At 39.4% G+C, this 24107-nt stretch overlaps 2 protein-coding genes across 4 annotated transcripts in view; both read left to right on the forward strand.

Annotated features, from left to right (window-relative positions):
• Window positions 1-204: 204 nt before the first annotated feature.
• Window positions 205-24107, forward strand: part of MBTPS2 (membrane bound transcription factor peptidase, site 2) — a 56019-nt gene continuing 32116 nt past the window's right edge. For all 3 annotated transcript variants that reach the window (XM_055268912.2, XM_063635265.1, XM_055268914.2), the window contains exons 1-5: window positions 205-2882; window positions 6247-6395; window positions 8220-8436; window positions 14576-14679; window positions 16441-16568. In XM_055268912.2, the coding sequence (XP_055124887.1) occupies window positions 2808-2882; window positions 6247-6395; window positions 8220-8436; window positions 14576-14679; window positions 16441-16568 (673 nt within the window). In that variant the 5' untranslated portion in view covers window positions 205-2807. The remainder of the gene's footprint in view (window positions 2883-6246; window positions 6396-8219; window positions 8437-14575; window positions 14680-16440; window positions 16569-24107) is intronic.
• Window positions 16448-21100, forward strand: YY2 (YY2 transcription factor). Its single transcript, XM_055268915.2, has 2 exons — window positions 16448-16568; window positions 19131-21100. The coding sequence occupies exon 2, from the start codon at window positions 19159-19161 to the stop codon at window positions 20257-20259; it is 1101 nt and encodes a 366-aa protein (XP_055124890.1). The 5' UTR covers window positions 16448-16568; window positions 19131-19158; the 3' UTR covers window positions 20260-21100.

Here is a 24107-nt window from a genome sequence, read left to right on the forward strand (position 1 = left end):
GCTGAAGTTTATTATATGATGGTGATATTCTGCTTCAGCCAAATATTGACTTTTAACATGCAGCTGCTTTGCATTCAGCCAATATATGTATATTCCGTGCCCCTCTAAAAATAATATACATACAAATGATATAAATTAAATCTTGGTTATGTGTCCTTTATTTAAAATACATACTTCACAGAAACCTGAAACAATTTGTAAATTAAGTCACAAATTTATTCTAAGGAAGAATACCTTGATCTTCTAGAATTCAGGCATTTTTTGCTGCCACCTTGCATCCTCTATCTTGTCTCTTCTGCTGCCACCAGCTGGCTTCCACTACTGCTAAATTTCAGCAACCAGCAGGATTCAATTCAGTGCTTTGTTTTGACTGCTGAGTCCCTGATGAAAACACCAAGTCAGTTGAATAACTAAATTTTTAGGCTGGAAACAGAAAAGCACAACCTACGCATTTCCTGTGTACTTTCTATCAGATAGCCACATGGTAGCTGGTACTTGTCCCAGTAAGTGGTCCAGACAAGGCTGCAGGCTAACAAAAGAGAAGACATTTCGGTTCTTAAGTTAATATTCTGCTCCCAGAGAAGAATATTGTTAAAAACTATAGAGTCATTATATAAGAACAGACAAAGGTCAGAACAAACACAATAGTGTATCCATAGTCTCAGTATATGGCCAGGCATGGTGGCTCACACCTGTAATCCCAGTACTTTGGGAGGCGGAGGCCGGCAGATCACCTGAGGTCAAGAGGTCGAGACCAGCCTGGCCAACATGGTGACACCTTGTTTCTACTAAAAATACAAAAATTAGCTGGGAGTGGTGGTATGTGCCTGTAATCCCAGCTACTCAGGAGGCGGAGGCAGGAGAATTGCTTGAGCCTGGGAGACGGAGGTTGCAGTGAGCCAAGATCGTGCGACTGCACTCCAGCCTGGGCGACAAGAGAGAGACTACGTCTCAGAAAAGAAAAAAGTCTCAGTATAGTGTTAAGCTTTTAATAACTTCAGGAGTATAAATTATATGAACTCATACATTATTTGAAAGTAAAATTATTTAACTGTATTAACTATAAAATTATTTAACTGCCTATTTGGTTTGTGAATTTTTGAACAGTCAATGTGTTTTAATTTTTTGTTTCAGTCAATGTTGCCATCTTCTGTTAAAGGGACTAAAAAATTTAAAAATGTTCAAAATTCACAAAATAAAATAAGCACATAAGAAATTTAAATAAACCTTCAAGTGACTTTTTGCAAATTTGCAGCATTAATACTTCAGAAATTATTAAAGCTTAAAACAGCACTAAGTCTTTTGGGATATTTGTATATGGTAAACTGTGGAGTAACAGGGTGCTTGAATACAAACTTTTATAATTTACACCCAGCTATGTCCAAAGAAAACTGAAATCATTTATAACAACACATACACACACAAATAGGCAAAGATATGTAAAACAGTCATAAGCTGTCTTGAAGCTGGAGAAACATGTCCCTAAGTGAGTAAAACTTTAGGAAAAGCAGGAAGAATGAGGCAAATTAGTAGCAATATTTGTCATATAGGTTTCTGGTATTATTGTATATTTTCACTTGGAAGGGGGTTGAGGATACATTTTTATTTGGGATACTTGTTCTTGAGATAGTATTATGTTCTCAATATTTTGGTATTAGCATTATTATAGCTAATGATGCTTTTCCAGAAAAGCTGAAACAAGTAACTTTTAAAGATGCACATAAATAGAACGTAAAAAAAAACCCAATAAATAGTTTTCTTTCCTCTTAGAGATTATCTAGTTCAGTGGTTCTCAACCTTGGCTGCACAGTGCAGTGACTTGAGGAGCTTAAAAAGTATAAATGCTTGGGTCCCACTGAGCATCTGATTTAATTGGTCGAGGATACAGAACGGGCATCGGGAATTTTAAAAGACCTTGGTGATCCTAAAGTGCAGGTAAGGTTGAGAGCTGCTGCTCTAGTTCAATATATAATCAGGTATACATCAACATTAAAATGTGTAGGTGTTCAGAGTTCTGATTTTTAACCATAGCACCATCTCAAATATTATAAAAGGTTGAAAAAAGAGCCTAATTTAATCAACGTGGATAAATTTCAAAAAGCATGTTGAACGATACAAGCCAGACACAAAGAGTACTTATTGCATTCTATTTACATAAAGTTAAAAATAATCAGAACAGGGGGAAGGGCTATTGACTAGGAAGGGACACAAGAAGGAAATTCCTGAGAGGGAAATTTTCTCTATTTTGATTAGGGTACATGGACATATATATATATATATTTATCAAAACTCACAGAAATGGACAATTGAGCTCTGTATGTATGATTTCATTACATGTAAATTTACACTTCAGTAAAAAGGATAAACATAATTAAATCTGGATATCTATGACAGGGTCAGGGAGGGAGAGACGATTACTTCAGACGACCCCAAATCCTCATGAGTTAAAAGAAACAGCAAACCCCTGACCAGAACTGAGGAGAATGGAGAGTAGACAGCAGGGAGGGCCAAAGCCTAAGAAATTGCTACAAGACTAGACGCCGAGTTCGAACTACTGCCAGGACGGCAGCGCCCGAGCGCCCGCAAAAATAAGCACCCGTGCCATTTCCGGTACTAGCAACCCCCCCCCCCCCGTATGTCCTCACTGGAAGAGTCCGGTGGGAAACCGTGCCACCGCAAGGAAGGAGCCGGCGGTAGCTTGGTTCCTGAGCGGATGCTGGGGCTGTAAGGCGCGCGCGGTCAGCTGTTGGCGGTGCAGGGAGGAGGACGCCGGGGCTCGCCTTCCCTCCTCTGCCGCCGCCGCCGCCATGATTCCGGTGTCGCTGGTGGTGGTGGTGGTGGGTGGCTGGACTGTCGTCTACCTGACCGACTTGGTGCTGAAGGTGAGGGCCTTGGGCCTAAGGTCCAAGCCCGCGGTGCCCATGGCCGGAGCGCAAGGCCTTCTTTTCTCTTCCCCTGCCTGGCGCCTCCCGGGCTGGACGGTGCCCACGTGCGACAGTCCGCGTGGTGGATCGGCCCGGTGGAGTAAATAAAACATTGCCGGCCGCGGGAGGGGTGTGGCGGCCTGCGCGGCTGCCACTGTCGCAGTGCGGGGCAGTGCAGGCCCTTCAGCCTTCGGGTCCTGCCCGGGAGGCGCCAGTGGTGGGATCGGGAGGGCCGGGGCCCTGCCAGACCCAGCAGCTGCAGTGCAGCAGGGAGGAAAAGAAAACGTCTGCTTAGTAAAGACAGTGCTTTCCCTTATTGTTTTTAAGGTCAAGATGCTCTAGAGACTCAGATATTGGAATGAATCTAAATCAAGTCGTCATTTAAATCAGTAGTCTCAAATTTTTAAATGCATATGATCATCTGGTTTGCGGTCAAAATGCTGATTCCGATTCAGCAGGTCTGCGGCAAGGCCTAAAATTCTGCATTTCTAACCAGTTCCCAAGTGCTACTGATGCTGCCAGATCACAGAGTGTACTTCAAAGTAGCACACTCAAATAGCAAGGATTTACATAACCAGTTTCTGACTACTTGAATTCTGATTTACACCCTGCACCCCACTTCTTCACACTAACCAGATACCCTGGGTGCACGGTCCATTTCCAGTTATTTGAGAAGGGTAGCAAAAAATCAGGAAGAGTCGTCTGACCACATGCTTCAGGCAAGCTTTTGGAATTGAGTATTGGGGGGTAGGGGATGGGGAAGAGTAACTATATATGTGGAATAAGATCATATAAATTCTCAAATGTTTAATGAAAATTCCAGTTATGAATAGCAAAATCTTCATGTTATGAATACCATTTAAAATAGAAAACCATAGTATTGCATGTTTTAGCTTTAACAATAAAGTGAAATGAGACTTTTCCTTCTATCATTTAAACTTGTAAAGTGCAGGAGGTTATATAGCGTAGTCCTTAGATCCAGGGCTGGGCTTCTAGCCAATGTGACCTTGGGAAAATTGCTATCTGTGCCTTGGTTTCTCATCTTTAAATAGAGATAATAGTAAGGATCTCCTAAGATTATAGAGAGAATTACATTAGTGTATCCACATAAAGTCTCGCTCTTCAACTTGAGGTTCAAGGACCAGTAGCACTTGCATCATTTGGGAGCTTGTTAGAAATGCAGAATCCCAGGCCTCACCCCTGACCTAGGGAATCAGAATCTGCATCTTAGCAAGATCCCAGATGATTCCTCTGCACCTGTTTGTGTTTGAAAAGCACTGATGTGGCCGGTCACAGTGGCTCACACCTGTAATCCCAGCACTTTGGGGGAGGCTGAGGTGGGAGGACTGCCCGAGTCCAGGAGTTTGAGACCAGCCTGGGCAATATAGTGAGACTTTATCTCTACAAAAAATTTAAAAGTTAGCCAACCATGGTGGTACATGTCTGTAGTCCCAGCTACTCTGGAGGCTGAGGTAGGAGGATTGCTTGAGTCTGAGAGTCAGAGGTTACAATGAACCAAGATCGTGCCACTGCACTTTGGCCTGTGTGACAGAGCAAGACCCTGTCTCAAAAGAAAAAGCACTGATTTAAAGTACTTGGCATAGTGGTTCACATGTCATAAGCAATACAGGCCACAATGATTTTGTTGTTTGAAAAAGCCACATGAGCCAGGCATGGTGGTGCAGCCTGTAGTCCCAGCTACTTGGGAGGAAGAGGCGGGAGGATCGCTTGAGGCCAGCAGTTCCAGGCCAGCCTGGGCAACATAGTAAGACACAGCCACATGATTTCTTCATGTTGCATATGTGAAAAAAAATCTAAAAATGAACTTTTACAGTCCCTAGTCACAAGTGTGTGAGGTGACCAAGATGTCACTGGTTTCAGTAACAACCCCTAGCTCCTTAAGAGTGCACCATCCTCCGAGCAAAAGACCTAATGCCCACTCAGAGTATCTGCCTGGGAAATGGAGAGACCTCAACTTTTAGGAGCCTGCACCTTTAGTTTCTCTGCTTCCAGCTTGGTCTGCTGATCCACCCTGGGCTTTTCTAGGATTTCTGCATAGACATCTGTTGGAGAAGTGTGTCACTCCTTTTCCAAGTCTTGGAAAACAAGTAGACTTAAAATTTAACTACCTGAAGACTGAGAGCAGATAACACTACAGATCCAAAGCAAACAGCTACCTATATTCAGACTATGGTCATTTTTTAAGACTATGATAGGGCTAAGATTTCCTTCTTGGACAGATAAGTTTCTCACATGGGTGGGCATGAATATGACAATACTTACTGTACTTACTATAACTGTGTCAGGTAAATAACACAGCCTTATGTCATCCAAAATCCTATATTAGTCAAGGACTTCAAACTTCCCTAAGGTAAAACTCTTGTTGGGGCTGTGTATAAGCCCCTATCCCCACAACCCCAGAGAATTTAAGGGACATTATTGAGCCCAAGATGGCTTTAGATAAGTTTTTTACTGTTTACATGATCGAGGTTGGCCTAACTTCTTAGGGTTGTTGCTCAGAAGAAGAAAGCAAACACTGATCGCAACTGTCCCTTCTCTTGGATTGGTAGGGTTTTGTTTGTTTGTTTGTTGTTTTTTTTTAAATTATAACACAAGGCTTCTGGACCAGTGCTGTCCAATATGGCAGCTATTAGCCACGTGGTTATTGAGCCTTTAATCAGAGCTAGTCCAAACTGAGATGTGCTGTAAGTATAAAGTTGATGTTGAAATTCAACGAATTAATACCTCCCAAAAAGTAAAGTATCTCAACGATAGCGTATGTTGAGTACATGTTGAAATATCTTGGATATTTTGGGGTAAAAGTATATGAAAATTAATATTTAAAATTTGGCTGTTAGAAAATTTAAAGTTATATGTGGCTTACATTTGTGGCTCACATCATATTTCTACTGGACAACACTGTTCCAAGCAGGGGTCAGCAAACTTTTTGTAAAGTGCTTGGTAGTAAGTATTTTAGGCTTTTTGGGCCACACAGAGGGTCTCTGTCGCATATTTTTGGTTTTTATTGTCTTTTTATAATCCCTTAAAAATGTGAAAACTATTCTTAGCTCACAAGTTGTGTGAAAACAGTCTGTAGTTCGGATTTGGCCTGTGGCCCATAGTTTACCAGACCCTAATCTCAGTAGACCAGTTAGGTCTGTGACCTTTAATATTATGAAGAACAAACATAAAGCTTTAAGATTATAAACATTTGGGAAGTCAGCATCTTGATTTCCTCTAGAAAATACTTTGTATTATTTTCTTACACATTATAAGTTGTTCTTCAAAATTGAGTGATGTAGAACTTTTCTTTCTCTCTTAGTCATCTGTCTATTTTAAACATTCTTATGAAGACTGGCTGGAAAACAATGGATTGAGCATCTCCCCTTTCCACATAAGATGGCAAACTGCTGTTTTCAATCGTGCCTTTTACAGTTGGGGACGGCGGAAAGCAAGGATGCTTTACCAATGGTATTCTTCATCTTCTTTTGTTTGGTTTAAGTTAATCATTAAGTGATCACGACAGACAGCTTGTTAAATTAACTATTTCCATTACTTTGCAGTTTTCTGAGTTTTAAAATATTGACAATATTAAAACTTTCTGGTTTTATATAACCTTATGCGATTGTATCATTGTGGCTTGCATACATTAAAAATCAAGGCATTTATGGCAATTTATGGTTAGGGGCTTTACAATGATCTCTGGGACACCCAAGATACTGGCAGGTTCTGTAGATGAGAGAATGTGAGGGTCAGGGCTGGCATGGTCTAAATTTCTTTTTGTTAAAAATTTAGCCCCAAATGGATTAGAGCTAAATGTAAACAATCAGATCATCAGAGTTAGCAGAAAATGCAATAGCAGATCAAAGCATACAAAGTGGAAAGAAGGATATAATAAAGATAAGAACAGAAATCAGTGAAATAGAAAATATACAATAGAGAAAATCAGCAAAGCCAAAAGTTGGTTCTTTGAAAATATTAATTGGGCCGGGTGCAGTGGTTCACACCTGTAATCCCAGCACTTTGGGAGGCTGAGGCAGGTGGATTGCTTGAGGCCAGGAGTTCGAGACCAGCCTGGCCAACATGGTGAAACCCTGTCTCTACTAAAAATACAAAAATTAGCCAGGCATGGTGGCGCACGTGGTCCCAGCTACTCGGGAGGCTAAGGCACAAGAATCGCTTGAACTTGGGAGGCGGAGGTTGCAGAGAGTCAAGATCACACCACTGCACTGCAGCCTGTGTGACACAGCAAGACCCTGTCTCAAATAAATAAATAAATAGAAAATATTAATTGATAAACCCCTACCATGACTGATGAAGAAAAAAGAAAGATAAGTAATTAAAAATGAGAATTGAGGCCAGGCACAGTGGCCCATGCCTGTAATCCCAGCACTTTAGGAGGCCGAGATGGGCGGATTGCTTCAGCCCGGGAGTTCGAGACCAGCCTGGGTAACATGGCAAAACCCCATCTCTACAAAAAATATAAAACTTAGCCAGGCATGGTGGTATGGGTCTGTAGTCCCAACTGCTGGGAGGCTGAGTTGGGAGGATCACCTGAGCCCTGGGAGGTCAAGGCTGCAGTGAGCTGTGACCGTGCCACTGCACTCCAACTTGGGTGACAGAGTGAGACCCTGTCTCAAAAACAAAAATTGGAATTGAAAAGAGGACATTACTACAGATTCTATAGACATTAAAAACGTAGTAAGACTATTAAGAAAATTCTATGCCTATAAATTTGACAGTTTTAATGAAATAAACAAGTTCCTTGAAAAGCACAACTTATCAAAGTTAGAAAACATGGCAGATTATCTCCACTATACAATGGTAGCTTCTAATAATTAAAACAATAGAAAAAAGAAACTATTACTAAATTATACCATGTTGATATTTAAGCTCATTTTATCACAAAGTAAAGCTGAAATACAATGCAGACAATAGAAGAGGTAGATGAAAAAGGATGGATGTCTATAACGTCAAAAAGGCTTTCATAACGATATAAGGACAAGATCAAAACAATGTTATGTAAATGAGCAAGTGCATGAGAGGAAACAAACTTTTTTATTGGGAATGATATTCAGATTCTTCAGTTATCAGAGAATTATAAATTATAAAATTGCTTAAACTAGTGCTCATGCTTCAGTCAAATATTTGAAGTTCATGTAGGAAAAAGAAGCAGAGTTACTGAAATTTTTTAGCCATTATTTTAAAGCTATGAAATGTGGCTGCTCAGTGAATTTGCTAGTCCATGAATTGAGAGAAATTGTAAATTAACATGATTTTTTTTCCTTTTGACAGGTTCAATTTTGGAATGGTGTTTGGCGTAATTGCCATGTTTAGCTCATTTTTTCTCCTTGGAAAAACGCTGATGCAGACTTTGGCACAAATGATGGCTGACTCTCCCTCTTCTTATTCTTCCTCCTCTTCTTCCTCTTCCTCCTCTTCTTCCTCTTCCTCTTCATCTTCTTCCTCTTCCTCCTCCTCGCTTCACAATGAACAGGTGTTACAAGTTGTGGTAAGTATCGTCTTTTTGCTTTAAATAACTATCGAAATAGAGATGCAAGATACCACTTCTGATCTAGTGTAACTCCTATCCATAATATAAATATGAAAATAAATTAAAAGTCTCATAATTTTCAAATTACCTGCTTACACAAAAAAATTAATAAGAATACAGCAAGGAATTGTTGAAATATTTGGTAGTAGTTGTAATATTAATGGTAACAGAGAACAAATGAACCATCATTAAGACTGTCAGCAATTACACAGATACGTAACTGACTGTCTTTTTAAGATGTTAAATGATTGTTACTTTCAAAGAATAAGCATGCTGATTTAAGATCTCTATAATGTAAAAGTAAATTGCATTCTAATTATATGCAAAGTGTTTCCCTTTCCTTTTCATGGCCTTCAGAGCCTAACCAATAATATCCTTTTAATTAAAGATATAAGACCTTTCTGAATGGTCACTGTGATTTCTTAATGTGAAGAATAATGTGCTGAGTTGTACTCCTTTAAAACTCATGTGTAGACCTATACCTTATCATTTTATGTCTCCAAAGTTTGGAAGGGGGCTTTACATTGGCTCACTTTTATTTCACATTTTTACATTTATAGTTCCCATTTCCATGAGTCATGGATGTTGTTTTTAATCATGTTCTTATTAATGGAGTAGACTAAGGATTAGTAACAGATTGGGTTTTTTTTTTCTTGTCTCTTTGTGTCCTCTACAAGGCTGGGTCACTGGGAAGATTTAGAAGTCATTTGTAGAGAACAATAATCTCTCCTATAGCCATAGCTCTTTCTTAGAGATTAAAAAGATTTACCAGGTGAGGCCTCAGAAGAAATTATTTATTTCTTCAGCAAACATTCCCTGCCTTACAGATGAGAAAATCAAGGCACAGACACGTTAAGTCACTTGCCTGTGGTCACAGCTCATAACTAGTAGATCCATCATCATTGATCTTACAGCCTATAGACATTATGCTCTATTTTTTTATTTTATTATCATTATTATTATTATTTGAGACAGAGTTTTGCTCTTGCTGCCCAGGCTGGAGTACAATGGTGCAATCTCAGCTCACCACAACCTCTGCCTCCTGGGTTCAAGCGATTCTCCTGCCTCAGTCTCCCGAGTAGCTGGGATTACAAGCATGCACCACCACGCCTGGCTAATTTTGTACTTTTAGTAGAGTCGGGGTTTCTCCATGTTGATCAGGCTGGTCTTGAACTCCTGACCTCAGGTGATCCACCCACCTTGGCTTCCCAAAGGGCTGGGATTACAGGCATGAGCCACTGCACTCGGCCTATGCTCCACTTTTAAGAGAGACAAATAATTCTTCAAGGAACTATAAGTAATTTTACTTACAGTTTTATACCTCTAGGTATATGGTGGGAGGATAGATGGGACTGGAGGCAAGAGAACAGGATATAAGGTGGGAATATAAACTTCATAACCTAGACCCTACCTGTATCTCCATACAGGTAGGGTCTAGGTTATGAAGTTTATATTTTACCTGTAGGTAGCAAGTCTGTACAAAATGGACCAAAGTCATTAGACTGAAGATGCGGAGATCATTTAAGAGCAGTAATTTATTTTAGAAGTGATAAAGATATAAAATTAGTGGCAAGGAGAATGAAGGGGATGGATTCAAGTAACCTTTTGGAGTGGAATTCTCAGACCTTGGTGATTAATTGAATGTGAGGCTGGAGGGAGAAGGAAAAGTTTAGGATGACTCTCAGGTTACACGACTGGTTCTTGTTCACCAAGAAAGAGGTAAGAGAGAAAGAAGCCAGTTGCAGAAAATATGATCATTGGCTTATCTGCCTGCTAGAATTAGAATGGCAAAACGTTGTTTAGAGAAGAAATTATTTCTTCTCTTTGCCACTCAGTTTATTCATAGTGCTCACAAAAATGTCAGCTCTATTAGGAGATCCGTGCTTTGGAACCATTAAGAAGTCAGCTGCCCTCTGGAGCCCACCATGCATATTCATATATAAGTTTAAGAACGTTATGAATCCTGACTTTGACATGAGCTCTTGTAGCTTAAGTAACATACTTTCTGTTTATAATTCCCGACAGCCTTGTTCAGTATTAATTCTCCAAACCATGACACTCTGTGTTGTTGAAAGTATTCTGTATTCAGTATTCTGGTACATCTGATACCCTGTGTGAATCATGGCAGAGACAGATGGGCAATCGTGTACTGTTGCCAGCAAATAAGACCTACCATCTGTTGGTATTATCACACATTCAAATTCTTACTTTATCTCACTCACTAGTACATGCAGAAAATAATAAAGAGAAGGAAGAAATATCCTATTGGACCAAGCTTACTGATTTATTTGAAATAAAGGTAAGGTAAGCAGGATATTTTGTGATATAGAGGGTATGTATGACAGTCTTAAGTATGTAAATTTAGAGAGGGGTCAGAGAAAAGTATAATACTGGAAAGATGTCTGACAACTTAGGAATGGAGCAGGTATATAAAAAGGGACATAGAAGTTCTTGAAAAAAGTTGCTCAATAGGGTCCAAGTAAAGAGAATTTCAGATAATGAACATTATAAACATATCCATTTCCTTTGACTCTTTACCTCCACATCTGGGACTCTAGCTTAAGGAAACACTTTCAAATACAGAAAAAATAGTATTCATTAAGCTCTTTAGCCTAACATTATTTATTATTATGAAGAATTAAAAGCAACCAAAATATCTAATTGAGGAGTGGTTAAATTATTGGATTGTCATTCAATTAGATATTATGCACACATTAAAAATGATTATAACTAGTTTTGGCCGGGCACGGTGGCTCACACCTGTAGTCCCAGCACTTTGGGAGGCCGAGGTGGGTGGATCACCTGAGGTCAGGAGTTCAATACCAGCCTGGGCAACATGGTGAAACCCCGTCCCTACTAAAAATACAAAATTAGCTGGGTATACTGGCGTGTGCCTGTAGTCCCAGCTATTTGGGGGGCTGAGGCAAGAGAACTGCTTGAACCTGGGAGGCGGAGGTTGCAGTGAGCCAAGATCATACCATTGCACTCCAGCCTGGGCAACAAGAGTGAAATCCCAGCACTTTGGGTGGCCAAGGTGGGTGGATCACGAGGTCAGGAGATTGAGACCATCCTGGCTAACATGGTGAAACCCCGTCTCTACTAAAAATACAAAAAAAAAATAAATAAAAATTAGCCAGGCATGGTGGCAGACGCATGTAGTCCCAGCTACTCTGGAGGCTGAAGCAGGAGAATGGCATGAACCCAGGAGGCGGAGCTTGCAGTGAGCCAAGATCGCGCCGCTGCACTCCAGCCTGGGCGACACAGCGAGACTCATCTCAAAAAAATATATAAATAAAATAAAATAAAACAATAACAACAATAAAAATGATTATAACTAGTTTCATAACTAGAGAAAGGACACTTGGAATTAATGGAATTTAGAAAATGATTCAAGCAGCATTGTTTGAATCTTTAGTTACTAAAGGAAGCTTTTTAGATGAGATTTCTCTGTGTCCATAAAAATAAATTCCAGTTGAATTAAAATTAAAACTTGAAACCATAAAAGGCCTTGAAAAAAAGACCCAGGTTATCATTTTTATGAGCACAGAATGAGGAAGACATAGAGCGAATAGTAGAAACCATGAATATTTTTTATGTAACAGTAACACCTTTATTTTTTATTTTTTAAACACTTTATTAGAGCAGTTCTAGATTCACAGCAAAATTAAGAAGGTACAGAGATTTCCCCCTTACAATGATGAACCGACGTGAATATGTCATTACCACCCATAGTTTACATTAGGGTTCACTCTTGGTGTTGTAGGAAACCATGAATACTAATAGATTTGACTACCTAAATTTTACATATGAAAAACTAAAAACAAAGTAAAATTAAAAGGCAAACAAACTGTGGAATACATTTATGTCATGTATTACAAAGGACCAATGCTGATATTTGAAGTGATCTTACGGATCAGTAAGGAAAAGTTGAATACTTTAGGAGAAAACAAGCCAGGTTATCAGTAGGCAACTCGCAGAAGGACCAAAAAATGGTCAAAAGTACAGGGAAAGTTCAGCTTTACAAATGGTCAAAGAAATGTAATCACATTGCAGATTTGAATAAAATTAGCTTGCCCAAGGTTATGGAAGGGTCTGCTTTTAGAGTATAATTTGATGACATGTATCAAAATCTTTTAAATTTTGTGTAATAATAGCATTTACTACCCTCTCTGTGAGGCATAACATTAAACATTGGACAAAGATTTGCCCATTTAATCTTCAAAATTACCCTTTCGTGCAAATGTGGTTATTTCCATTTTAATGATGAGAAAATAGGAATGTTGGAGGAATAATGCCAACTTTCCCAAGGTCATTTAGCTAGTTAAGAGATAGAGACAGGACCGGGCGGGCGCGGTGGCTCACGCTTATAATCCCAGCACTTTGGGAGGCCGAGCGGGCGGATCACGAGGTCAGGAGATTGGGACCACGGTGAAACCCCGTCTCTACTAAAAATACAAAAAAAAAATTTAGCCGGGCGTGGTGGCGGGCGCCTGTAGTCCCAGCTACTCGGAGAGGCTGAGGCAGGAGAACGGCGTGAACCCAGGAGGCGGAGCTTGCAGTGAGCCGAGATCGCGCTACTGCACTCCAGCCTGGGCGACAGAGCGAGACTCCGTCTCAAAAAAAAAAAAAAAAGAGACAGGACCTCAAACCCATAATATGTCTCAAAAGCCCAATCCCTTAGCAAGTATGCTCATCTAAGAATTTCTTCCTCCAAAATATTTAGGTGTGTGTGTCCAAATATCTTTATCACATTATTTATAAGAGCAGAAACTTAATTAAATGCCCAACAGTTTATTCCATAGAACACAGTGTAGCTATTAAAAATCATATTGAAATAGAAAACACTCATGGGAAGATGTCTGTGATACTGTTAAGTGAAGGGGCAAATTTCAAAACCAGATTTATAATAAAAGTATAGTTTTTAAAATTATGTGTACAGGAAAAGACTAGAAGGACATACATCAGAATGGTTCAGAATGGTTTTGTATGTGTATGTATGTTTGGGGAGCAGAATTTTAGGCTTCTGTTTTGCTTTGAATTTTCCAGTTTTCTTGCTTTAAACATATTTTTTATAATTAATATAATAATTATAAAAGAAAGCAGAAATTTCCTCCAGAAGGGTACCTTTTAGTCCCAACTCCTGGACTGTAAGAAATAGATTCTCAGTACGTAAATGGTATTCCTGAGCCTGGTGTGTCCCACTTAGCCTAATTTTATTGTCTCTTTAACAGATGACATAACTTGGGAGTGATTACTTATCTTATGAGAATATATCTTTGCTAGCTAAAAAAATGTGCTGTGCAGCTCTTATCTTCCCTTGTGTATGCAATAATATATACCTGCACATTTTAGGAGCACATGATTGTAAGACAACTCCTGCTTCATACGTTTGTAACATGTCTGTATGTTCCAAATGCCTTAATTTCGACATTAAATTTCAATTTTAATGTATTTGTGTATCTCTTTCACACTATTTTTCTGACCAACATAGTAGACCAACTGATGGAATAGAAGGATATGGTGCTCCCACACTGATCAGGATCCCTATTAGACCAGCTTTCATTACCAACTCACCTATAACTTGAGGATATTAAAATGAAACTTGCTGATTAGTAATATGGAGTTCCTATATTAATCAACACAAGTACTTGGAACCTTGCAATAACAATTCAGAGGAAGGTCTAGGAATTTTAACAAGGATTCCCAAATCAGGCATCCAGCCCTTGAGGTTGGGTCAGCTGCTGCCTGCTTCACTGTCATCCTGCATTCCTTGGCACTTTGCTGGGCTCCCTCATTCTTTCCCATGGCGAAGACTCCAGGAAGCTAACGTTTCAACTGTTTAACCTGGTGTTTCTCATTCTCTTTAGATTGGTGGTGTGCTTGTTCCAGAGAAACTGGCTAGTTCGAAAAATGAAATAGTGTTTTTGCTTTTTATTATGATAGAAATGGAGAAGTGAACCATTGTCATATTACTTTTAGTTTACAGAACATTCAGCTTGAAGGTTTAATACAGAATGAACATCATGTATCTTAGTGCCCAAGTGGGACTCCCCTGCACCCCCACTGATAATTGCTGCCATATTGTGTCTATGAACAGGTTCCTGGTATAAATTTACCCGTCAATCAACTGACCTATTTCTTCGCGGCAGTTCTCATTAGTGGTGTTGTACATGAAATTGGACATGGGATAGCAGCTATTAGGTAATGATATTTACCTTTTTCTTTGTACCACATGCAAAAAAAACTTTTCATTTTGGAGAATTTATTACTAAAATCTGCTACATTTGATACTTCACTATTTTTCTTTCTGCGGCTATTGCCTAGTGCATAGCCATCATTTGTTACTTTGAGGAAGCTTCTTTTTTTATAGAGAAGATTAATATGTTGATGACTATGCTCCGTTAACCATGGGCATATCTGTAATCAGGGTCTTTCTATCCTTTGCCTTTTCCAGTGTTGTTATCCTCATGATGCCTCAAAGTTTTTTACCAAGTCCTGAAAGCCAATCTTTCTATTCATCATTGAGTCAGAATGATAACCACTGTACTCAAAACCCACTCACCTTAGAACTTTATTTGACTTATCAGCTGAAATAATTTCCTGCTTCTGCTTATGTCTTCTGCTGGCTAGAGCAAGAAAACTGAAAGCACTGGGTTTAATGAACATCATAGTCTATCTAGAAACCCAAGTGGAAGATAAGAAGAGACCTGGGACTGGCTTTGAGTATCACTCCCTGTTCTTGGTCTTGGCTTCCCAAATGTATCATTGTAACTATACCTAAGCATTTAGAAGCCTATAACACATATAAAATCGTGATGGGGAGAGGGCCACGTCATAACTCCCCTGCTACCTCCATTGATAATTATGGCCGTAATTAGCAAGCATGCTAATAGGAATGTGCTTTATCCTTTCGGTGTGTGGACCAGAGAAAAGGTTAAAAAACCTCTGTTTTGGCAGAGAAGATGTAATCACTTCTTATTACTTTCCAGTTGTTTATGAACAAGAGTCTATTTATTGGCAATAAATCCTCATCTTGACAGAGCATATACTGTTACACAGATGTGCACAATAGTGGCTTAAAGTGGTGGCTGCTGGGTTTTTTTTTCTTTTTAAATCTCCTTCAATGCTTTGCAGCCTTTAGGATTTTACCTATAGACACATCGTTAATAACAGCTTAACAATTTACAGTATGTTTGTAAAAATAACTTGGGTAATTTTTTTTTAAATCCCAACTGCCAAGAAAAAAAATGAACTGTACAGTTGTCTTATATATTTAGTATTAAGCAACAGCACAATATATTTAGGTGATTTTTTTTCTGGGGGGGCTGTTTGGTTTTATGAGACTTAAATATTAATTTTTGGAAAATGAAGTGATAAAAAATGGTTCTCTTTTTTTTTTTAATATGGAGATCAATACCTGCTGAAAAAACTTGTTCTCTTAAGGACAATCTGAGCATTATGCATGTTTAAACATACTTATTTAACGTTAGCTTGATAGGAATACACCTAGATAAATCTCCACCATTATTTATAATTGCTAAGACAAATACAAGTTATTAGGTAATTTACTTGAATTATATAGTCTCCTGTGTCCTTCTCTGAAAATAGTTCAGAGTAAACCATAAAAATGTTTTTCATTTAGTTTCTCATAAACGCCATTTCTGTATATATGTGACTAACTTCAATTATTTGCTCAACACATTGGTTTCTAAAAATTTTGAAGTTATGTCTATTTCAGTATGCCCTATTTTACAAAATTCAATTTCACAGATAACCAAATCTGTACGTTATTATAAAATTAAGATTATATATAGTATAGATAGAATTTTTTGGCTGTTCAGAGAGACTTTGTTTTTTAAGCAAGAATTCAAATTACAGTGAAAAGTTTTAAGATTATGTATACTATTAATTTGATAAATATAATAGTATTAGTAAACTCCTTTTTCTTATGTGATTTCTTAGGGAACAAGTTCGATTTAATGGCTTTGGGATTTTTCTCTTCATTATTTATCCTGGAGCATTTGTTGATCTGTTCACCACTCATTTGCAACTTATATCACCAGTCCAGCAGCTAAGGATATTTTGTGCAGGTAACAGACTTAATTTTGTTTTAATATTCATCTGTGGTTTTGGTTTTGATTTTCTATGGTTAGTGCTTTTTGGAAAATATATCACAAATGACAATATCTTATCTTTTGGTTAATAACTTCAGTTTATAAGACCCCTTCAAAAGTAGAGGAGTAAAATAATTTACATTCCAGATGCTTTCTTAAAACCAACTAAAAACAACATAAATTAATTTTTAAAAATTTAAAAACAGAGGAAAACTTTGTTTTGTCCGCAACATGCAATCACAAACTATGAAGAATGTCAACTCAGCTGAAATAGAATGAAATTTGCATCAAATCAAGGGAGAATACGAAGAATTGACTAAGAGATAAATCAAAAGTATCCAGGAATGGAAAAAAAGGGTTATGAAAGGATGAATAGTGAACTCTAGCACTGTCAGAGTTCAGTCAGAGAAACAGAATCCCTTGGAGATGGAACCACAGTTCCAGCTGAGTGAAACTGACATAAGACAAATCCATCACAACCCTGCATCACTTTTAATGGAATAACTGAGGCTAAGCAAGTGTGGACTTAGAATTCTCAAACTAACAATGACAACAAAAAAAAACTTGAAGGTGGGAAAAACAAAAATGGGAAATATAAATACGAATTTCCTCAACTTCATAGTGGAGAGGACATCTGCCTGAACTTGATAAATCAAGAAATAGAGGCTTGAGTATATCACTTAAGATTATAAATGTAAACACTACAAGATCTAAAAACACACATAAACTTTTCAAGTTATCACAGTGAAAGCATGAAACACAGACCAAAGAAAACAGACCCTATATCAAAAGATAAACCATGGTCATGAATTTAAGACCAAAACACATTTATTTTGTCAATAAACATAAATGAAATAAGCTCACCTAAAGAAAGAAAGATGCCCTTAGTTTGTATTTAAAACATGTCCCAAATATATGATGTACAAAATAAATCTGTCTAAATAATTACTCAAAAATATTGAAAGTAAAATGAGGAGCAGAACATAACGTGCAAATGGGAACAATTTAATTCAAACCTTTTGGTTTGAATGATGATGAAATCATTTTACTGAGATAATGTTTAAAGTTTTGCTAAAAGAAAAATGCACTGCCTTAGGTAGTTATGCAATTACAAATTGAAATAGATTAGTTGAGTATTAAACTTAAGTGAGAAAAGAACTGTAAAATAATTAAGAAATGATGACATAATTAGTAAGGATATAGGCAGAAAATAATAAATTAGAAAAAACAAAACTAGATCTGCTAAATCCAAGAACTCTTAAAATAATCAAAGGTCGAACAATGAGAAAAAGCATCTAAAGACAATTAGCAATCAGATTGGGGAATGACAATTGATAACAGAAAATAAAAACAATTATAAGTGTTGTTTGCTCATCTCCACAAAAAAAAAAATTTCAAAACCCTGTATAAATATAAGAAAATAAAAATAGCTGAAATTAACCCGAGGCAATTAAAAAAATCTAAATAGGCAAATAATTACAATGGGAGAAATTAAGAAAGTTGATAAAGAATGCCCTTTCTTTTTCTTTTGAGATAGAGTCTCGCTGTGTTGCCCAGGCTGAGTGCAGTGGCATGATCTAGGCTCACTGCAACCTCTGCCTCCCAGGTTGAAGCGATTCTCCTGCCTCAGCCTCCCGAGTAGCTAGGATTACAGGCACGAGCCACCATGCCTGGCTAATTTTTGTATTTTTAGTAGAGACGGGGTTTCGCCATGTTGGCTAAGCTGGTCTTGAACTCCTGACCTCAAGTGACCCTCCTGCCTCGGCCTCCCAAAGTGCTGGGATTACAGGTGTGGGATTACTGTGCCCAGCCCAGCTACTCTGGAGGCTGAAGCAGTAGAATCGCTCGAACCCAAGAGGCGGTGGTTGCAGTGAGCCGAGATCGCGTACCACTGCACTCCAGCCTGGGCAACAGAGCGAGACTCCGTCTCAAAAAAAAAAAAAAAATCCTTAGTAAAAGTAGGAATAGCTGCATACATCATAATAGCACACCACTTTGCATTCCTATTAAAGGACAAGACATTCTACTATCAACTATTACTGATATTAAATGTCGTGTTAGTGCAATTAAAGAAGAGAAAAAAGCATAAAACGAGTAGGCTTTTTTGGCAGATACTGTTATATGGGATGGACAGGAGGGGAAGACATGAAAATCAACTGAAATGAAATACATAAAAAATCAGTAAAGAGCCTGCTTACGAAATGGTCGAAAAACAATAGCTGGGCGGGGCCGCAGGGTGGTGCACGTGAATACGTGGGCATGTGCGTGTGTACGTGGGCACGTGCACGTGCTTTTGGGGCCGACAGACGCGTCAGTTGCCTAGGCGCATGCGTCTAGCTATCCCAGAAGCTCCTGCGTCTTCCGGCTCGTGCTTTCCTCAGGCTCGCGCCTTCCTCAGACTCGTGCCTTCCTCAGACTCGCGCCTTTCTCTGCAGCTCGCGCCTTTCTCTGCAGCTCGCGCCTTTCTCTGCAGCTCGCCCCTTTCTCTGCAGCTCCCGCCTCACTCCCCTCAGCGTTCTTTTTCCCACGGTCTTCCAGTTGCTGCTGACCTAACTAACTCTCAGCCATGGCCTCCAACGAAGATTTCTGCATCACACAAGACCTGGATATCCCGGCAGATATTGTGGAGCTCCACGACATCAATGTGGAGCCCCTTCCTATGGAGGACATTCCGACGGAAAGCATCCAGTACGAGGATGTCGATGGCAGTTGGATCAACGGTGGCCACAACTATCCGCCTCTGATCGTGCTGCAGCCGCTCTTCACGAACATGGGCTATGGCGACCACGACCAGGAAATGCTTATGGTGCAGACACAAGAGGAAGTGGTGGGCTTTTGCGGCTCAGACAACCAGCTAGGCAACGACTTGGAGGACCAGTTGGCCATCCCGGATAGCATTGAAGACGAGCGCTTCCAGCTGACCCTGGCCTCTCGGTCGGCCTCGGCGGCATCAACATCAACCCAGAGCCGCAGCAAAAAGCCCAGCAGCAGGAGTGCCACCAGCACTGAGGCCAACCCGGCAGGCAGCAGCTCCAACGAGGGCACGAGGAAGTGGGAGCAGAAGCAAGTGCAGGTCAAAACGCTGGAGGGTGAGTTTTCCGTGACTATGTGGTCCCCTAACGGTAACAATGACCAAGGGGCAGTGGGTGAAGGCCAGGCTGAAAACCCACCTGATTATTCCGAGTACTTGAAAGGGAAGAAACTTCCTCCTGAGGGGTTACCAGGCATTGATCTCTCAGATCCTAAACAGCTGGCAGAATTTACTAAAGTGAAGCCCAAAAGGTCCAAAGGAGAACCTCCCAAAACAGTCCCTTGCTCGCATAGCGGCTGCGAAAAGATGTTCAGGGATTACTCCGCCATGAGAAAACATCTCCACATCCACGGGCCCAGAGGCCACGTATGTGCAGAATGTGGCAAAGCTTTTCTTGAGAGCTCAAAGCTGAAACGACACCAGCTGGTCCACACCGGCGAGAAGCCCTTTCAGTGCACATTCGAAGGCTGCGGGAAACGCTTTTCCCTTGATTTCAATTTGCGCACACACTTGCGCATCCACACCGGCGATAAGCCCTTCGTGTGCCCCTTCGATATTTGCAACAGGAGGTTCGCTCAGTCAACCAACCTGAAAACCCACATATTAACGCATGTGAAGAACAAAAACAGCCCGTGAAAAGGAGAAGACCCCTCTCAGACTTGGGAATTATCTTCCAGGACTGCGGTAGGGAATAAATATGCCTCTCAAAGCTTTGTATGTTGTTTCTAAGAGTTTTAAAAAAATGAATCCTGCACATCTAACGTTCGTGTTTTGTTAGAGTAGTAAAAATACAATTTAAACGTTTTTAAAAAGGTAAACCTTGACATAAGATAATAATGCTAAGATGCCATAGCTTGTTCTGTAACTGTTTTTGTAAAGTTTGGTCCCAACAGGAGAAAAATTCGTAGGCTTCACATCAAGAGACGGTTCTTACAAACTGTGTTTAAAATGGGACTTTTCACATTCTTAGAAATAGGAAATTCATTTATTGTTTACAGTGTTTTTAAAAAACTCGTTAAAAATTCAAAATGTTCATGTTTATACTTTTAGGAATATGCTTAATAAGTCCATGTATGGTTTTTCTGGAGGTTGATAACTTTGGGAAAGATTTACTTTAAAAGAGTGAACAATTATATGCATACGTGAAGTATTTTCCTGCTTAAGAAAGTTATATAGGTGTTATTTGTTTTAATCTTGGTTGTATTCTTGGATGTTAACACATCTTGCATTTTAGCTGTATTAGGCCATGTAGTATTCATATTAGGTGATTTAATAGTACTAGTTTAAACCTATTTTAGTCATTTTATTTTCCCCAAAATACTACCAGATGCTGTTTAGTGTAATTCCTTTGCCTGTTCAGTTAAAGTAGTGCTTGCTTGTAGAATATATTGTGTATATGTTGACTTTAACACTTAAGAAGTACATCCTGTGTAATAGAAAAAGTAAAATAAAATACCTCTTCTAAAGAAGGAAAAAAGTAGTTTGCCTATATCAATACAGAAGTTAGAACTAAAGAAAATGGGGAGTGTGCTACTGGCATCTGGTGAGTGGAGGGAGATCAGGAATGCCACTAAACATCCTACAATGCACAGACAGCCCCACGAAACACATAATTATTTGGCTAAAATGCCAATAGTGTCAGGTGCAGGGGCTCACGCCTGTAATCTCAACACTTTGGGAGGCCGAGGTGAGTGGATCGCTTGAGCTCAGGAGTTGAACATCAGCCTGGGCAACATGGCAAAACCCGGTCTCTACCAAAAATACAAAAATTAGCTGAGTGTGGGGCGCACACCTGTGGTCCTAGCTACTGAGGAGGCTGAGATGGGAGGATCACTGGAGCTGGGGAAGTCGAGGCTGCGGTGAGCCGTGATTGAGCCACTGCACTCCAGCCTAGGTGACAGAGTAAGACCTTGTCTCAAAAAAAAAGAAGAAAAAGAAAAAGGGGCAGGGGGGCTGGGCGCGGGGCTCCTGCCTGTAATCCCAGCACTGTGAGAGGCTGAGGCGGGTGGATCACTTACGGTCAGGAGTTCCAAGACCAGCCTGTCCAACATGGTGAAACCACCCCCTGGCTACTTAAAAATACAAAAATTAACCATAGACTTCATAGACTTCACATCAAGAGATGGTTCTTACAAACTGTGTTTAAAATGGGACTTTTCACATTCTTAGAAATAGGAAGTTCATTTATTGTTTACAATTTTTTTAAAAATTGTAAAAAAATTCAAAATGTTCATGTTTATACTTTTAGGAATATGCTTAATAAGTCTATGGTTTTTCTGGAGGTTGATAACTTTGGGAAAGATTTACTTTAAAAGAGTGAACAATTATATGCATACGTGAAGTATTTTCCTGCTTAAAAAAGTTATATAGGTGTTATTTGTTTTAATCTTGGTTGTATTCTTGGATGTTAACACATCTTGCATTTTAGCTGTATTAGGTCATGCAGTATTGATATTAGGTGATTTAATAGTACTAGTTTAAACCTATTTTAGTCATTTTATTTTCCCCAAAATACTACCAGATGCTGTTGTTTAGTGTAATTTCTTTGCCTGTTCAGTTAAAGTAGTGCTTGCTTGTAGAATATATTGTGTATATGTTGACTTTAACACTTAAGTACATCCTGTGTAATAGAAAAAGCAAAATAAAATACCTCTTCTAAAGAAGGAAAAAAGTAGTTTGTCTATATCAATACAGAAGCTAGAACTAAAGAAAAAGGGGAGGGTGCTACTGGCATCTAGTGGGTGGAGGGAGATCAGAAATGCCACTAAACATCCTACAATGCACAGACAGCCCCACGAAACACATAATTATTTGGCTAAAATGCCAATAGTGCCAGGTGCAGGGGCTCACGCCTGTAATCTCTACACTTTGGGAGGCCAAGGTGGGTGGATCGTTTGAGCTCAGGAGTTGGACATCAGCCTGGGCAACATGGCAAAACCCGGTCTCTACCAAAAATACAAAATAGCTGAGTGTGGGGCGCACACCTGTGGTCCTAGCTACTGAGGAGGCTGAGATGGGAGGATCACTGGAGCTGGGGAAGTCGAGGCTGTGGTGAGCCGTGATCGAGCCACTGCACTCCAGCCTGGGTGACAGAGTAAGACCTTGTGTCAAAAAAAAAAAGGGGCAGGGGGGCTGGGTGTGGGGCTCCTGCCTGTAATCCCAGCACTGTGAGAGGCTGAGGCGGGTGGATCACTTAAACGGTCAGGAGTTCCAAGACCAGCCTGTCCAACATGGTGAAACCACCCCCCGGCTACTTAAAAATACAAAAATTAGCCATAGACTTCGTAGACTTCACATCAAGAGACGGTTCTTACAAACTGTGTTTAAAATGGGACTTTTCACATTCTTAGAAATAGGAAGTTCATTTATTGTTTACAATTTTTTTAAAAATTGTAAAAAAAATTCAAAATGTTCATGTTTATACTTCTGGAATATGCTTAATAAGTGTATGGTTTTTCTGGAGGTTAAAAATACAAAAATTAGCTGGGGGTGCCGGCACAGCACCTGTAATTCCAGCTACTTGGGAGGCTGAGGCAGGAAAATCGCTTGAACCCAGGAGGTGGAGGTTGCAGTGAGCTGAGAGAATGCCACTGCACTCCAGCCTGGGTGACAGAGTGAGACTCCGTCTCAAAAAAAAAAAAAAATGCCAGTAGTGTCCCTGTTAAGAAACCCTGCTGTAGAAAAAGTAAAAGTTTATAACAAAGATTCCAGAGGTTTGCAGTACTTATAAACAAATCATTATTGGGCAAGAGGTTGTTTAGATGAAAGAAATGTGTGTGCTCCACCACCCTCATTGCCACTTAACCAGCATGGGTAAATCCAGAATCAGAGGGGTGATCTGGTACTAGCTACATGCCTGACGAGATAAGAGACTATGCAAATAGTCAAGGAATCAGTGCTGCTGAGTGTGCCGGCTTTTATTCATTTGTTCATGTCTTGTTTCTGTGACTAGCAAGTGGGCTGGGGATGGGGGGAATTCATAGTGGTATCCTAAATTAGTTTCCCCAGAGTAAATTCCTGTGCATCAAAGGATTAGATTTTTTTTTTATTTTGTTTTAATTTTGTTAAGGAAGCTATGAAAGCAGTACGAGAAAACACTGGTGAATATCTTTTATAATCTTGAAGTGGAAAAGGCTTAGTACAAGGAACTATTTGATCACACAAAAATTTAAAGTATCTATACAGGCAAAACGACAAACCACATCAAATGACAAACTGGAAAGATAAAATTATTATAATTTTAATAATAGCATATACAAATTAGTAAATTAATAAGATAATCAAAAAATGGCAATGGATAGAAATAAGTAGCTCTTAAGAAAATGGGCTTTAATTTTTCACCCAGAAGACTGGCAAAGAGTAAAATTATGGTAGCATCCAGTGTCATTCAGAGAGTGGAAAAATGTCAATTATGAGAGTATAAATTAATTCAAACTCATTGGAGGTCAGCTTTAATGTTCATATTTTTTGACCCAACATTTCCA

Source organism: Symphalangus syndactylus, chromosome X (genome assembly GCF_028878055.3).
Source record: "Symphalangus syndactylus isolate Jambi chromosome X, NHGRI_mSymSyn1-v2.1_pri, whole genome shotgun sequence".
Lineage (NCBI taxonomy): Eukaryota > Metazoa > Chordata > Mammalia > Primates > Hylobatidae > Symphalangus > Symphalangus syndactylus.